This window comes from Daphnia pulicaria, chromosome 6, assembly GCF_021234035.1.
Source record: "Daphnia pulicaria isolate SC F1-1A chromosome 6, SC_F0-13Bv2, whole genome shotgun sequence".
Taxonomy (NCBI): Eukaryota; Metazoa; Arthropoda; class Branchiopoda; order Diplostraca; family Daphniidae; genus Daphnia; species Daphnia pulicaria.
In genome coordinates this window covers 1,788,352-1,804,659 of record NC_060918.1, presented here as the reverse complement: position 1 = coordinate 1,804,659, position 16,308 = coordinate 1,788,352, and the positions used below count along the sequence as shown (strand labels likewise).

General features: G+C 46.8%; 2 protein-coding genes across 6 annotated transcripts; one reads left to right on the top strand and one right to left on the bottom strand.

The window, feature by feature from the left end:
• Positions 1–407: 407 nt before the first annotated feature.
• Positions 408–13,447, bottom strand: LOC124343566 (E3 ubiquitin-protein ligase TRIP12-like). 5 transcript variants are annotated; one of them, XM_046796917.1, is made up of 19 exons: positions 13,292–13,447; positions 12,551–12,725; positions 12,351–12,482; positions 11,797–12,284; positions 11,095–11,248; positions 8,417–8,718; positions 8,000–8,284; positions 6,183–7,900; positions 5,032–6,063; positions 4,534–4,947; positions 4,343–4,454; positions 4,018–4,272; positions 3,709–3,941; positions 3,305–3,622; positions 2,882–3,232; positions 2,483–2,812; positions 2,249–2,392; positions 1,989–2,169; positions 408–1,917 (listed from the first exon to the last, which is right to left on the bottom strand). In XM_046796917.1, the coding sequence occupies exons 2-19, from the start codon at positions 12,682–12,684 to the stop codon at positions 1,721–1,723; spliced, it is 6,780 nt and encodes a 2,259-aa protein (XP_046652873.1). In that variant the 5' UTR covers positions 12,685–12,725; positions 13,292–13,447; the 3' UTR covers positions 408–1,720. The 5 variants fall into 5 exon arrangements, with proteins under 5 accessions (XP_046652873.1, XP_046652876.1, XP_046652875.1 ...); XM_046796920.1 differs by having other exon boundaries at positions 8,417–8,715; XM_046796919.1 differs by lacking the exon at positions 13,292–13,447 and adding an exon at positions 12,918–12,980.
• A 195-nt stretch (positions 13,448–13,642) lies between these two features.
• Positions 13,643–16,307, top strand: LOC124343681 (heparan-sulfate 6-O-sulfotransferase 1-B-like). Its single transcript, XM_046797106.1, has 4 exons — positions 13,643–14,646; positions 14,716–14,857; positions 14,928–15,260; positions 15,335–16,307. The coding sequence occupies exons 1-4, from the start codon at positions 14,051–14,053 to the stop codon at positions 15,509–15,511; spliced, it is 1,248 nt and encodes a 415-aa protein (XP_046653062.1). The 5' UTR covers positions 13,643–14,050; the 3' UTR covers positions 15,512–16,307.
• The last annotated feature ends 1 nt before the right edge of the window (position 16,308 follows it).

Genomic DNA, 16,308 nt, shown 5'->3' with positions numbered 1-16,308 from the left:
TAAAACAATATTTTACGAAATAAATCTAGGCCTATTTAATCTAAGGAGTAGTTAATTAATAAAGTATAACTAAGATTGAATAAACTATCGGGGAAATAAAAAAACTTTCTCCAGGGTGATCCATACATACATCTTTGGAATTTATCAATTTCAACATAACTGCAAGTGTAATACACTAGCCAGTAGCCGGACTGCCGTAGTGTAACCACTATTCCGGTTAGCTACGAAGAATTATTTATATTCAAAAATAATATTATGAATCTGTTTGACAATCTAATTATGTAAAGCTCTTATCAAAAAAATAAAAAATGAAAAAGTCTAATTATTTCGGATAGAAATGGCATTAGTCTATCCAACATGGAGTTAAGTTTTAATTGCCAAAAAATGAACGCTAGACCAACTTCGTGTGGCATGTAGATGTTCAAAAGTGTATTATTTTAAACTACGCCATACGCCAAAAAAACACGAAAATATTTATCAATAGAAAAAAAAACAAAAAAAAAGAAAGAAACAAAGGAAAGAGCGAGATGAGGGAAGAAAGAAAAAAAAATGAAAATTATTTAAAAAAAAAATATTCAGAATTAGGGGAAAGCAAAGTCTTTGGATAGAGAGGATCAGGAAAAAAAGATCTGCAATCAAGGAGTAGAGGGCACATATTGGGGAAACAGGTTAGATGATGACGGTAAGCAAATCAGCAAGTAAAATCATCGACAGAGACGTGAAATGCCAGCTTGTTTTTGCTATCAGTATTACGGGGGAGGGGGGAAAGAACAAAAAAAAGAAATAAACCCACTAAACTTCCGACACGAATTACAAAACTATTGGTTCCATTTCCGGATTTCACAGCAGGCACAAGGCTATTCAAAGTTTTCCTCCAATTTCCAAAACTTTCTCTGTTTTTGATGTTTCCGGCACTATCCGTACGAAATAAAGATAGCCCATTCTCTGTGTGGAGGGACGAGGGAGGAAAAGGCCTTGTTTATTACGAAAGGAATCAAGAGCATTCCTCTTTCTTAGTCATCTTCATTTCGGTTCTGACACACACGGTGGGCGAGAGCGGCTCTCCGCGTGCTAACTTATCAGCATGACATTTTAACTGTTTGCAATCTGTGTGTGCCACCTTGACTGACGAAAGAGAGTGGGGAGATAAAATGAAGGAAGGAAGAAGGAAAAAAAAAGAGATGGGACGAATCAACAAACAAATAGAAGCATTTTTTTCGCAAAAGAGGAATTAGCAAAGTTTGCGGGGAGGGGGGGGGGACATCAGACACTGAGTCTTACATCTAGTGTTACACGTGGACGCACTTAACTAACATTCGCATATTAGGCGCTTTCACTCGACACAAACACGTAACAGACATTCTTCACACATTGCTTATTGGTTTCATTCATTTCTTTCAATCTAATATAGATGGTGCTAGGTGAAAGGGAAGGGGTGAGAAAGGGAGGAGCCTGGAGAGCAGAGAAGAGCAGTCCAGCAGGAACCATTTCTTTTTTTTTTTCTTTTCTTTTTTCTTTCACGGCAATTAAAGAGAGAAAAGCGCAAACAGATGAACACAGATACAAAAATGTTCGTTCGTTTCACGTCGCGCTTTTGTTAAGGAAACAAATGGAAAAATTAAGGAAACCAATAACTAAATGAAAATAAAGGAGGGAAGGAGGGGAAATTTTGGCCGTCTCCTCTGTCTGTTTCGAAAGGATATTGATGCTGTTTTTGTTTTTAAGAAAGATGAAACGAGTGCTGGCCCTCGCGGACGGCAACCGACAGCTTTTGACGCATAATCTCCAGACTGCTGTACTCGGGTAGCTTCAGATAGTTGACGCACGTCATCACAGACGGAAGGAAATCATCTGGACTCTGATTTGGCTCTAACGTTTTCCGTACCACCGTCAAGGGAGGAGACAAACTCTTGAAACCTTGAAAATTAAAGAAAAGAACCATGTGAACACGATGAGCGATGCGATTGTGGTGAAATGTTATCAATTACCTCCGACCGGGAGACGAGGGGATCCTGAGACAAATTGCAAGAAAAGGCGTTGCTCTTCCTTGGTGTAGGACGAGAGAATCTCGGCCAGATTTCGAATAGCTTTCGACTCCAATGTGAAACCGTGATCAGGCTTCCAGGCATCCAATAAATTTTGTACCTCCCAAGCACCTTCATTAGTACTCTGTGGAAAAGAGAAACAATTAATGAAATCACATACGATAAAATAAGTATTTATTAATTAAAATGACAAAAATAATTACTTGAGAAGCCCCGCAGAGGAGGAGATCCATTTCTTCCGGGTAGAAAAGGGAGAGATGATGAAGCGGAAACACAGATTCAAAGCCTTCGCGCAAGGATTCCATTTGCCGAGATACACCCTCCACAAGGATCCAGTGAGACAGTAACTAATGAAAAGTTGCAAAAACTCATTAATAAACGTTTGCAACGGCAATAAAGGAAACAATTAAGGAGAATAAAATCATATTTATTTTTACCTTGAGGTATTGTTCCAAATTATTGATGGTGACAGGTTGATCTTTGCCGCCTTTACGCAGTTCGACAGTCGACGAACCAGGCAGGGTAAAGTCCAGACCGAGATCGACGACGGGACAGCCGTCGAGATTGAGCGCCTGGATTGCTGCCTGTCGTTGGGCCGGCGTAAGGGACGGGTCCTGGTCGATGAGCTTTTTCTCGTCGACGATGCGCATCAGTGATTTATACGTCCGTGCCAAAACGGGATCCAATTGCACCATGTCCGAACCTGTCAGGAACCTCTCCTGGCCAAGTAACCAGCGGAAAAACACCGGATTGAATGGCAAATCCAACTAAAAAACATGAAAGAAACACGTCAAGTATGAAATCGTTCTCTATAGAGTTATCGAATAAAAATTTACCATTCTTGAATCCATAATAGCTTTGGCGATAAACTTTCCGACGAAGCGAAATTTGGAGCGAATCTTTGCCAGTGGTCCGGCCTTAAGACTGCGCGAGCACGGTGAAGGAAAGAGGCCATACTGATTGTGGACGTAGTCGGCGGTAGTGGATCCGGCGACCGAAGCAGGACTTGTCCGCGCTTTGGACGGTTCTTCCGCCGAGGAAGAAGGAGATGGCAACGAAGAGCCATGCGATCCGGCGCCGAGGGCTGCCGAAACAGCTTCCCCGCGCCACAGTTCCAGATCAAAGCGCTGCAACTCGCGCGACACCAGTGCATAAAACTCGAGCGTCGGACCGAGTCCAGTTCCGACCTGAGTAAAATCAAAATTGAAAATGAGTACTAACGTGAAGGATTGGGTGCAAAAAGAAAAATGAAGACAAACCTCATTTTCGTATTGAATTTCGAGAAGGGCTCTAGACGAAGCCATGTCCTGCATGACTTGCTCTGCCTGTTTTAGGATGTCTTCACGCGACACTGTGCGTTTCCGCCTGTCGAGCCGGGGCGTGACGCGCTCGCTGCTGTCGCCGCCGCTCATTAATTCAGGAGCAGAGTCCATCAGCCGCTGAAGAGCCCGGTCACGGTCAAATGCCGTAGCGTAAAAGAGCAGGTGCCGAGTTTCAAAAGGAAACAGAAACGGGCATGCCGTAGCGATTTGTGCCAGCCACGGTGGCAAGTTGCCCGTCATTATCACTAGTGGGTCCTACAAACGACAAAGGCAAGAGGGGTGAAACAGTGAATCAGTGGTAGACACAAAAACAAAAACAAAAAATTTATTTCGAATTTTACCTGCAATTGACGATTTGCTTTGGCAGTGAGTTTCATGTTGATTAGGTCAGGATTCGACAAAATGGGCTTGTAGTCGACCAGGTTGTAGAGGAATCCCCAATGACGGTTGAGGGAGTGGACAATGCGCAACAGGTTGAGAACCTCCAACGATGGGTCGTCCACCGTCACATACTCTGGCATCCGCATGGTCAAAAATGGCACTATGGGGGAATTCACTTCTGGAGCAACTCCGTCTGACGGGAGAAACAAAATCAAATTAAACATTAATACGCCTCTCTCTAATTGGACAAAATGGATTTAACTGATTACCTATCCACAGATCGTCGCCTTTCTTTTTGTTCGAACTTTTGCCGTTTGCTCCCTTGCCTTTACGCGTTCCGGAAGCGGATCCACACGGCAACAGGACATTTGGTGCACCGGTATTTTTGGCCGCATTGGGACTGGCGTAATTGCAAGGATCGTTATCGGGCACGGGACGGTAAAAGATGGTGTGCGTCTGAACCCAGATGGACGCATGACCCATTGGAGTTTCAGAATCCGTGTCCGTCTCTGACTGATCCATGCCTTTTGAAAGAGAAAAAGAAAACATGTTGTATAATTACGGAACTCAGACCATCGTTAACAAAACACTTACTGAACTGCCGGATGGCTTGATAGACTGTCATGTTGTAGGGGATCACGTGATCATTGACCAGAAATTGGAGCTTGTGACGAACGCTATTTCCCTGATTCATCAAAACGGTGGCCTGCAACAACAAAAGAAATAAGATGAAATAACATACGCTGATGACGCATTAACGAGAATTGAGGCGAGGCCGGACTTACAAGACTGTCGTCCACGTCATCTTCGCTGTTATCGTCGTCGCTATCGGCCAGGTCCTTGTCCCGGATGCGGCCATAGCCGCGGATCACCAAATACTTTTCGATGGCCTGTACCAGAGCGAGTGGATCGATTTTGACGGTGCCTCCTTTCCACTGCTTGACATTGTTGCAGGACGGATGCCGCTGTAAGTTGCACTTGAGCTGGTGCGTATTAAAGAAGCGCAAAGCCGACGTTCCGGATCGGAAATAGCCGCCGGAAGCGCCAGAGGTGCCGGCCGGAGCAGGCAAATCGTGGACTCGTACGGGAAACTGCTCGAGTTGATTAACACAGCCGCTCAGTTTGTGCGTCAACGCCAGCAAATGGGTCGCCGCCTCTGACGTGGGAAATTCGCTGGTGGGCGAAACACGGAGAAATTCCTAGGACAATAAAGGTCTTTGTTAAAGGAAAACCAGGAAAAAAGAAAAAAAAATGAAAGAATAAAAAAAGAAAAACTTTCTTACCTGGAGGAAGAGCCGCAATCGATCCGTGCGGTCGATTCCGTCCGCAGTAAGGTACTTGAGAAGAGACTGGACCAGTCCGCTGTGGAGAATTTCAAACGAAGAGACATCGGAATCAGCCACAATGGCACGAATCTGCTCCAATGTTTCTTTGGCCAGCAGCGGTTCGGCTTCGAGACGTTGAACAAGACGCGTCAATTCCGACAAGACACTGAGACCAGAAGTGGGTCCACCCGACCCTTCACCGGATTGGCCATTGCCTGCATCGCCAGCCTCCGATGCAGCCGGACTGAAATAAGTGGATAGGAAAAGAGTGGCTTGATCGCGAATCCAAGTCTTGATCTTTTCACGGTTGCCGGCCAGTTGCGGGTTGCTCATCGATTTGGGCACATTAGGCAAAAGGCTGGGAGACGACGAGGAACAGGCGGCGTTGGGGCTGCCGGAACTCGACGCCTGGTTGTGATGATGAGAGCGTCCCCAGCGAGCAGGATTGAGGTTGGCGAGGAAGCTCGTGGCTTTGGCTGCACTTCCGCTGATGGCTGACGTCGGCGTCCCGTTGTTACTTGCCCCACCACCACTGTGGCCGGCCATGGCGAAACCAAACTTGGATCGGGCTCCACCAGTGCTTCCGGCACTGCTGCTACTACTGGCGCTAGCACCGCTCTTCAAATAATCGTGACCATCCATGCTGCAACCAGCCGGTCCAGCTGACGACGGCGTCTCTTCCGCATAGGTCCTCGATTTGCGGGCACCGACAGCACCACGTTTCGCCCCGCGTTTACGTTTCAAAACGTCGCTCAGTTTCATGGGACTAGACGCCACTGTGGAAACAGCCGCAATTGAATTCGCTAGGGTCACCGCAGATTCTCCTGTCTCATTGCCGGTAGTAGAAGTCGCACTTGCGCCCACTGAAGCAATCCGTTCCGGGCTGCTAGCCACTAGAGTGGTCCCACTGGAGCCACTAGCGCCGTTTCCTAATGAACACTGGTCCGTTACCGGAGTTGAGGACGCCACCGTTCCGTTTGAAATATCACCCTGTGAACAACGATGAAATAATGGGATTCATTTGAATTAATTATTCACGACATGTGCATTACGCTGAAAATAAAATGCGCATACGCTAAAAAACTAAGAAGAATTGTAAAATAAATCACCTGAAACGGAGTGATGGGGATGGCTGCTGGCGTTGTTGCGGTGGACGAAGGCGATTCCGCCGGTTCGGCCACTAATCGCTGGACTTGGTGCATGACTCCCTCGCGTCTAAAGTGAACGCCAAAGACGTCCGGTAGCTTCTGCATGAGAATGTGGGCCATTTGAGTGGCGCCGACGACGATCTTGAGATCCTGCGACGAGAGCATGCCGGCCAAGTGACTTGCCACGCTCTGACTCTTTAAAACATCGCGCAGCAGTTCGGGCGAAGCGTAATATAGCATCCGCAATAGGGCGCGCAGGCACTTGTGACGAACGGCCGGTCCAGCTGAGCTGCTGTACACTTCGTAGAGAAGAGAAAAGAGCGAGCGGATAAACTGCGTGGCCAGTTCCGTTTCTTCCTGGAGACACTCGATCCTGGAATCACTCTGTTTGACTCCTAGACCAACCGAGCCTCCGCCCAAACCACTGGAGCCGCTGGCATTGTTCATTTTACGCTGAACGGGCCGCGTCGTGCCCGTCTCTTCGTTTATCTGCTGCATAGAATGAAAGTCCAGGGTGTAGGTGCGACCCATGGTGGACAGGCTGATCTCATCCTCGCCCGATTGGTGGGCGGCTTCCACCATCCGCGAATCGATGGCCGAGTAAGCGTGCCACGACCCACGGTCATCGCGCCACTGCCACTGCACCGCGTCGTAATGGACCGTGCTGGGCTTGGTCAGCCAGACGTCGACGGCGAAGAAGCCGTCCGTCGGCAGACGCGGCATCAATTCGCCAATGAGCGAGGTGATCTCGTACAATTCCTGCGGACTGCGGGCCACCAATTCCACTTCATGATCCTGTTGATGGTGGTGCTCTTTGGCCGGCGATGGAGTCGTCGAGGAAGCTTTCTCGCCGGCGTTGGAGGCCGACGTGTTGGCGTTGGCAACTGCCCCCGAAGGCCCCGTCAGCAGCAAGCACAGCGTGTGGGCGATGTTCTGTTTCAGGAGCTTGACGGCCAGTTCCGGACAGTGGGCGCACATGATGGAGAGCATCCTCACGACCATGATAAACGTTGCACTAGAGAGGACTGGCGGCATGATGACCAGCAACTGTTGCAAGTTGGCCAGCAATTCCGTACTGGCAATCTCCTGCAGTCGCTCCGATTCGTTGTGGAAACTGTCCACCAATCGGCTGAAGGCGATGCAGATGCTTTCGACGCTCTTCTTGTCGTGCTGGGTCAACCTCGAAGCCAGAGCGGGCAGCGATCCCGAGACGAAGTGCAGCTCGTCGGTGTGAAGGTTCTGGCAGCAGTTGGCCGTGATGGAGAGTGCGGCTCGCTGGGCGTTAATGCCAAAAAAGTCCAGGTACATGAGGCAAGCCGAAACTCCGCGGGCCTGCAGGATGGACTTGGCATGCCGGCGCGACAGCATCTCCAGGGCCGTCAAGCTCTGCTCGGCCACGTCCATGCACTGAATAACCTGCAGTTTCTCGAGGAAGGCCGGCACGGCGTCGACGACGACGGCCGACGAGCGAGGAAGCGCCTCCATCATATAAGTCAATGCCCGGCAGGCGTGATTCATCATGTCGAAATTGTGTTCCATGTGGAGCAAATGGATAAGGGCGGGTACGGCTTGGCGGACGGGAAATCCGGCCAACGTGTCTTCATTGCCCATCACCAACAGCTGGCACATCTCGATAGCCGCCTGCAGCTGTTGACTTTCGTCGGCATTGTTTTGCACGGCTGGATGGAAGGGAAAACCAAGAGGTTAAGATCGCAAGGCGTTCAGTCGTGACGACTACACGAAAAACAACAGAAAAATCAACGGCCACACTGAATTACCGGCAATCAGCTGTTGAGCTTTCGAGATGGTCGAGTTGGATCCCATGGAGCGGTGAAGAATGTGCTGCATCCGCGGGGCCAGGGCGCCGAAGAGATGCGGCGGAAGCCCGCGTGCTTCCAGCAGCGCCTGGAGTCGACCCATTTCACTATCGTCACTCTCGGAATCACCTGTTCCAGCTCCAGCACCAACGGCTCCGCCAGCTCCCAAAAGGAGATTGGCAGCGTGACCTGGTGGCAGGTTCAGCAAGCCGGAAGCTCCGTCGGGAGGGACAACATTCGCTCCACCTACAAACACACACATCACGTGAAATGACCGGAGGCAGGAAATGACATAAAAGGGACGACAGAGTGGATGGTAGGCGGACGCCGTGAATGGTATCAACAAATTGCTCAATAAACTTCCCAGTCCAAACTTACCGACTGGCGCAGGAGCAGACGACGAAGACGAGGAAGTAGCCGAGGCGTGCGATCCGCTAGCCGATGACGGTCCTCCAGGAGTTCCGCCATCCATCACAGCACCCGCCCCTGCTACTAATAATCCGGCTGTACCCGAAACCGATCCGGTGGTGTTGGCAGCCGACGCAGGTGCGCCGACGCCGCCGACACCCGCGATTCCGCTACTGGTACCGCCGCCGCCGCCACCGCCGCCTACCACTCCGCTGGCTCCACTGCCGCTGGTACTGAGTGGCACTTTGCCGGACCTCGAGGCTCGCCGGCTGCTTTGGGGAAACGAGTGGAGAAAAGGAAAAGAGAGAAAACAAAATTATAATTCATCTTCCGTTTTTGATCTATTTCAATTGAACGTCAATAATAAAAGAGAAAGGAGGGCATAAATTCACATGATCATAATTCAACTAGCCCTTCATTATCGTTCGTCCATCTAATGAGGTTGCCGTCGTTGCACACGAGGTGGAAGGCCTTGAGGGTTAAGCCCCACCCTCGGTTTTTCACTCACCACGCCTCTTTCACTTCCTGATCCAATCACGCTAGTAAATTGCCTCTATTTGGCCGGGGCTAGTTCCGTATGTGCAACGATTACGTTTGCCGACAGTAGCTATAGCGATAGAGCATTAACTTTTGATGCAGTGAACCCGCTGTGACAACAAAGAGGATTAATTTCGACCTCGTACACGTACGAGCTAAAATGGAACCGCCGTGCCTTTCCAGGAAGGAAATCTAAAAAGAGAGAAACCCTTCGTTCTGACAACGTCGGCGAACTTTCACGTGCTTGTCCCGACTCAAAACCCAACGTGGGCGCATCGTCTATTTGGAAATTGACTCTTCTCTTGTTCCGTCAAATTTGGATAATTCGTTGAAGATCACGACACGAATCTTCTTCCATCATCATCTTCTCTCCGGTCGTGCAATGGATCGAAAACGAGCGCGCGCGCGCGCGCGCGGAAGAGAGCGAGCCCAGTCACCTTGAATAATTCAAACTCTCTCTCTCCCCGTCTTTCTATTTTTCCTTGGCAACTGACTGGTGTTGACACACGCTGGTGAATATAACAGAGCGAATGTCCCAACAACAACCAGCAAATAAATAAAAATGGAGAAAACACCGAAACGACTGCAACCGTGAGCTTCAGTCCAGGGCCAGTCGGTGGTTACCCATCAAGAATCATCGAACTAAGTGCAGTCTGCGTGTGATGCAGCAGCTGATTAACGCACACACACACAGAAAAGTGAGAGAGAGAGAGAGAGGAAGAACAGACAAGACACACCAGTTGCTCAAATGGCCGCCCTTGAACCGCTTCGCCGCGAGGAGTACGAAAAATAAAATGAAATAAAAAGGAAAACCCGGGGAGGAAGCAGCTAACACACCTGTAAACCCGCACCTCTTCCTCATCTGCCGACACATCAGATCTATAATACAACCTTTACTAACTAAAACATGGGGCGTCGGGCCCAGGGAAAAACCCAAAAGTATTGCCGGAATAAGAAGATGAGAGACGGTAGGAGGACATTGGGTTCGTGTACGTGCTGGTCGATAATATCAAACGTCATCTTTTTTTGTTGGCCCATTGTAAAAAGGAAAAAGACAAAAAGAACTCACCTCCATGTCTGGTAGCGCAACGACAAGTCGTGCAGAAACATTCCGCTAGGGAGAGCAAATGCAGCAATGGGACATGGGGCAGAAACGCCAAGATCACACACAAAACACACTCAACTCTCTCACACACACACAGCCACACACACACACGTAAACACAAGCCGCAAAAGAAAATAGACCCTCCTACTCGGCTTCCCCTGACTGGACTGATCGCGACACAACGTCAACCGATGGATATATATTCCAAGGAGCTACCAAAGTCAACGAAACCTCCAAGCGCAATACGCCTGCGGACAACACCTGTGTCTGCGCGCAGCACACACAAAACACAACAAAACAACACAAGCACACAGACTGTGCAATCTCTCTTTTTTGTTTGGCCGAGCGTGACTTCTTTTTGTCTCGCTCGATGACGCCCAAATGACCGATTCGATCAAAATCCCGAGGACGAAAAAGAAGCAATAGAGAGAGACTGACGTGAAGAAAAGCTGTCGTCCTGCAACCTCGACTACCGACCACCGACTAATAAAGTCTGTGAAATATAAGACCCCTTCGGATATATAACCGGGAAGAACGAGCCACTTTGGACACGAGAAGAGGAGGTACGAGTGGAGGAGGAGGAGGAAAAAAAGGGAGGCGGTGGGAGAAATAAGACGCAAGGCAAAAGTCGTCATGCCGTCCCCATGGCAACCGACCCTCCAAAGTCCCTTCTAGCCACGGCCATTTCTGCACGATCCAATATGGGCGGCTGATCAGACGTCACAAATCATCATCCTACCTTCAACCCCCCTCCCCCCTTACTGCTTTATCATCATCACGATCCATCTTCGGGGTCGTGAGCCGACGTAGTTGAATTACGCAGGAGGGAATTTGCCTACACGTTATCGTCATTCGAAAACCGCATAATCCGAGTTGGGCAAATTACATGAATGATAAGGAACCCGCATAATCGATAGTTAAGAAAAAAAGAAAATCGACGATGGACTGGTGGGGGGTGTTATTTTCGAGACAACGGAAGAGGATGACGTGGTGCAAATGTGTTTACCTGTTGCTGGCGCAGGACCCCGTGTTGGCCGGTTGTCGCGGGTGACGTAATTGAGACAAGCGCTGTTGTTGCTGTTCTCCTTCTCCAGCTGTGACCTCAGCGCCTCCTCCTGCTACACCGGCCGACGTCGACCCTCCCAAACAATGACTGTGTCCTGTAACAAGGCGAGCAGAGAACAAAACAAAAGAAATTTTATACACAGGCGCAGCACAGGCAAGCAAAACTCTCCGAGTGCGGAATTTTCCAGCGGTCAGACACAATAAACAACAAGATCCGCAAAGTGGAGACACAAACTCACAGCTCAGTCTCGCATTGACGTACAACCAGTGGGCAAGGATAACATGGCATCGAGAGATAAGATAACTAAGACAAAAAAGGAGAGCTTGCAACACAATGTACTCTGAGCTTACTAACTAGTGGGAGACCATTCTGCGAACTTTAATTCGATTCTCGATATGAGAAACCCCTAAAATCTTAGCATCAAGCAGTGTTCGATGAATGATTCAGAGAGCGATGGTCTGACGAAACCGTTACGAAACCGGTCTGGTGACAATACGGGGAGGGGAAAACGCTATCTCATAAGATGTTGGTACCTCCCACTTTTTTTTTTTTTTAAGTTCCCTGAATTAATGAGTTTCGGCTCAATAACCTTGCAATTTTGTACAATAAACGTATGGGGAAAAAACGAGAAGAGTAACATACCAGCCCCTATGTTTGCTCGTGAATGAAGCTGCTGGGCTTGTGGTGATACGGCTTGATGTGAAGCTTCTTTGCCCGTTTGCAGTCTCGCCTTTTTGGTCGGACTGCAGTGCAGGCTACTTTTGCTAACGTTGCTGGCCGGTTGGCCGGAACGGGTTCGACTGGTTGACGGAGTTGTTGATCCTCCTGTGGAGGAAGAAGGCCCAGCTTCCGCCGATTCGTTATTTCTCCGTTTACGCTGCCTGACGGGCGGCGTGACACCACTAGTTCCAGCCGAGGAACTAGCTACTGTTGAGGTTGGAGTGAGAACTGCTGGTGAGCCTGGTGTGGCTGCTGGCGTAGGAGGATGATGAGAGGTCGATCTAAGGGTGGGAACACTAGGACTTCTCCGCTCATAAGGTGTTTTGGCGTGATTCTTTTCCACACCAGTACTAGTCTGAGCTAGAGGTAGACTGTGTCTCAGATGCTTTTGAGGACCACTCGAGTGCCTTCTGGAAAAGGGAAGATAAATGAATGACGTCCATTGATGTAAGAATGTAAAAAAATATGTTGCAAACCTGGGGTTCAGAGGACTAGGTGGTGTGGCAACTGGTAACTGAGAAGTTGAGAGGTATCTTCCTGGCAAGTGTCTCAATCTGGAAGACACTGGGCCCTCAGTGCCGTCACTACGCCTTACAGCACCACTGAAACTGGTTCCAATAAAACATTAACACTGAAAATTTTCTAACAAAGGAAACAAAATGAACTCATCAAATACCTGTGCCGAGAAAATGGAGGAGTTTCACTGAGTGGAGGTGACACTGGGGAGTCAGAGCTGCTAGGTAAGTGGTTTGATTCCTGATCACCACCACCAGAATTAGCCGGACCTGCAGGTGGTGCTGGGGAGGCCATAGGAGCCTTCCTTACCAACCATGCCCCAAATCAAACTAAACCTAGAAGAATAAAAATCCACAAAATTATTATCAAAGCAATTAAATAACACAAATCACAATAAAGTACAACTTGTGTCAGCAGACTACAAAGATAGAGGAAGTGAACACCTCTAAAATTGCCCGAAGGTATATCTTTGTTCATCTTCAGTTACATAAAGAAACAAAAAGACCTGATCAATCTGAGTTCGATACCTAATAATCGTCGTCGACTAACAATCGTTTTCACTGATTTAGTAAACACCAGAAACTCTGAAATTATTTATAATGAAAAAAATCACAACTTCTAGAGAGAAAAAAAGAAGTCTTAAAGACACAGTAAATATGTTAAGGACTATTGCTGGTTTTTAACATAATTTAAAAGGGACAGAAAAGCACTGGTGAATTTTAAAGATCACAAGCTCTATAAGGATAACCAAATCTGTTTTTTTCATGAACTTCACACACAGCCTTGGCTTTGTGCTGCCAGAGACAACTTTGACCCACGAGAGAGAACAGCAGAAAAAGGCTACCGCAACCCCCACCCCTAGTTTCCAATTTAGATGTTTTAAACACGAGAAATCGCTTACATTCAACTGCTCTGGTTAGGAGAAGAACAGAAATGAGCCAGAAATCTAAATAAATAAATCCAGTAAATCCTTCGTCTCTGTAGGAATGGGCAAGAGATGCAAATCGTATCAAGACGAGACTTGACTGAAACGTCTTTATTCTACGGAATCATGGAATATTTTGTTGCCGTGCCCCACCGCTTTACAAATAATAAAATATCTTGAAACATTACATATTTCAGCTCATTTAAAAAGAAGATTTAATTTCTTCTTAATGAAAATTCAATTGTAGAAATCTTAAAGGTATATAACTAATTAGAAATGAATTTTGACATTTGGCAGTCAAACGAAGCAAATGTCGGATATAATGCAACGTCGGGCAAGTATTGTAAACACATTAGTGAAAAGTAGTCTTGGAAAAAGAAAGGGAAATCTAATAAAGAGTCCTTTTTTAATTGAGAAAAGTCAAAAACTTATAACCTTAGACCCATGATTTGACGCGGGATCGTGCATGTTTTTATCTCGGGTATCGTACGGAAGTCAGTTTTGTGTAGTAATAAGCGACTGTCCTAACCCCCCAGTCCCGATACCCTTGTAACCGTTCATTTTAACCAAGTTCAGGTTCGATTACCTTGACTTTTTATTTCGTTAACATAAGTTTGATACACAATGCTGCCAACAACAGCTGCCATGTCATCCCTGAATTTAAAAGAATGTGTAGCTTAATCATTTTTTGCTATGGAGAGAAGTGTTGCTGGCAACTTGGGGGTCTTTCGATAGATGCACTGTTCTGTTACTCTTGAGAACATGAAGCGCTGGGTAAAGATGATTCGTTTCATTGGTGGCCTTTGTCTTGTGACACTTCTGGGTATAGCTTATATAAGCTATCTCTGTCACAACTCCCTGTGTTTGGCTCCAGAGCGTTTCAGCCTCTCCACCAGATACAGTGCCAGCGCTAGTAGTAGCAGCAGCAGCAGTAGCAGGTCTGAAGTCCCTTCATCACCTACCTCCACAACTAAATTAGTTGTGGGTCATGCATCTACAGTCAACATTGAATCAGTGGCATTTGAAGAGGCTTATGAGATGGGCTTTGACATCACTGATAGAGATGTTATAGTGTTTCTGCATATTCAAAAAACGGGTGGTACAACGTTCGGTAGACATCTTGTCAGAGATCTGAATTTAGAGAATCCTTGTAATTGCCCAAGAAAGCGAAAACGCTGTGATTGCTTCCGTCCCAACACTATCAATGAGCAGTGGCTATTCAGTCGGTATTCTACGGGCTGGAAATGTGGACTTCATGCAGACTGGACTGAGCTGACAGATTGCGTCGAAGGCGCCCTAGACGAGTACGAAGGATTAGCCAAAAAGAGAAGGTAAATTACTTCATAATAGTTTATGTGTTTTCAGCTATTAATAACGATCAAATCTGGTATTCATTCTAGATATTTCTTCATCACTGTTCTTCGTGATCCAATTCATCGGTATCTGTCGGAATTCCGTCACGTCCAGAGAGGTGCCACCTGGAAAAGTGCCCGACATTGGTGTGGAGGACAGGAATTTACAAGTCTACCACACTGCTACAAGGTAGTATTTAGACTGGCTCAAAAAGAAAACTGTAATAAAATATTAACATATAAAATATAATTAATCATAGGGATCAAACTGGACGGGGGTCGAACTGGATGAGTTTATGAATTGTTCTTACAATTTGGCCCATAACCGACAAACGCGGATGTTGGCCGATCTCACATTGGCAGGCTGTTACACCGGTTACAATACGACGGCAGACCAACTAGAACGTGATCGAATCTTGCTGCAAAGCGCTAAACAGAACCTAGCCAGCATGGCTTACTTTGGCTTGACAGAACAACAGGCCGTGAGTCAATACATATTCGAACGAACGTTTCATCTGGACTTTGAAAACAATTTTGACCAAGCAAATGCAACTCTGTCAGCTCAGGCAATAGCCGAACTAACACCTGCTCAGGTTTGGAAGAAGAAAAACTTATTGTTCTTTAAGTTCCACCATTTCAATTCCATTTGTTTAAAACAACATTGCAGATAGAACGGGTTCGCCAGCTCAACAGCCTTGACGAGGAGCTATTAGAGTTTGCCCGGCAGCTATTACAAGAAAGATTTCAACTACTAAAGCGACGGGACCCTCATTTTAGGCAGAATTGGCTGCGCATGGTTCACCCTCTTAAGTCTGAGAGAATCGACGGAAACTCATTAGTCTAACCAAACAAAAAAAAATCATAAACACAGGAAATGTTGCCATCCTGCTACTTTTTAAAAAACCAATTTTTTCCCCCAAGAAATTGTCACTGGTCCACGCCTGTTGCACTGAATCATTTCACTTTTTGAATGCTTTTCTCCCACCGGGTCGATTATTTTTTTAACCACTTCAATCACCGCCTAATGATTAACAAACAACGTTAAGTTCTATTTTTTAACCAAGATGGAAAAGCTCACCGAATTTTTTTAAGGAAACGACCTGATACCGTGACATTGAAATCAACCTTTGTATCCTGTGCCGATTTAATAATTTTTTTTTATTGAGTTCCTGCCGTCCTACATGGCTTCAATGTTACGCAAGAGTTGTTTTTACCGTCACTCTTGGCTGTGTACTCTCTATTCGATTTTTATACCGTTTCCAGCCACCGGAAATGTTTTTTATCTTGTGTAAAAGATCACCCTCTCTTCCATCCATGATGAAATTTTAATCTCTCGACCATGTAGTCTCTCCACATTGAATCTTCTTGCAATGATCGTTAATAATCCCAAATCTCATGTCGATCGTCTTCACATTTCCCGCGATGATTTCTTATCACACTAAAGTGCACCGTGTGTTGCGTAGCGCTTTAACTAGCACGTCCCTTTATGATGCCTATTTCATTGCAAGATTACTTGTGCAATCCTTGTTTGCACAGAACGAGATGAAGAAAAAAAAACGCTTTCTATTATTATGGTTATAAAGATATTAACGCTGTCCCATAGAAACTAAAGCAAATAAACGCCTACAGTATGATCTGAAT

Excerpts from the sequence above, each read along its gene's own strand:
- LOC124343681 (XM_046797106.1), top strand. The coding sequence starts at position 14,051 with ATGCACTGTTCTGTTACTCTTGAGAACATGAAGCGCTGGGTAAAGATG. Across the intron at positions 14,858-14,927 it reads GTCTACCACACTGCTACAAG|GGATCAAACTGGACGGGGGT; the intron begins GTAGTATTTAGA and ends AATTAATCATAG. Across the intron at positions 15,261-15,334 it reads CCGAACTAACACCTGCTCAG|ATAGAACGGGTTCGCCAGCT; the intron begins GTTTGGAAGAAG and ends ACAACATTGCAG.
- LOC124343566 (XM_046796917.1), bottom strand. The coding sequence starts at position 12,684 with ATGGCCTCCCCAGCACCACCTGCAGGTCCGGCTAATTCTGGTGGTGGT. Across the intron at positions 12,483-12,550 it reads CCTCCATTTTCTCGGCACAG|TTTCAGTGGTGCTGTAAGGC; the intron begins GTATTTGATGAG and ends TATTGGAACCAG. Across the intron at positions 11,249-11,796 it reads ACGAGCAAACATAGGGGCTG|GACACAGTCATTGTTTGGGA; the intron begins GTATGTTACTCT and ends GCCTTGTTACAG.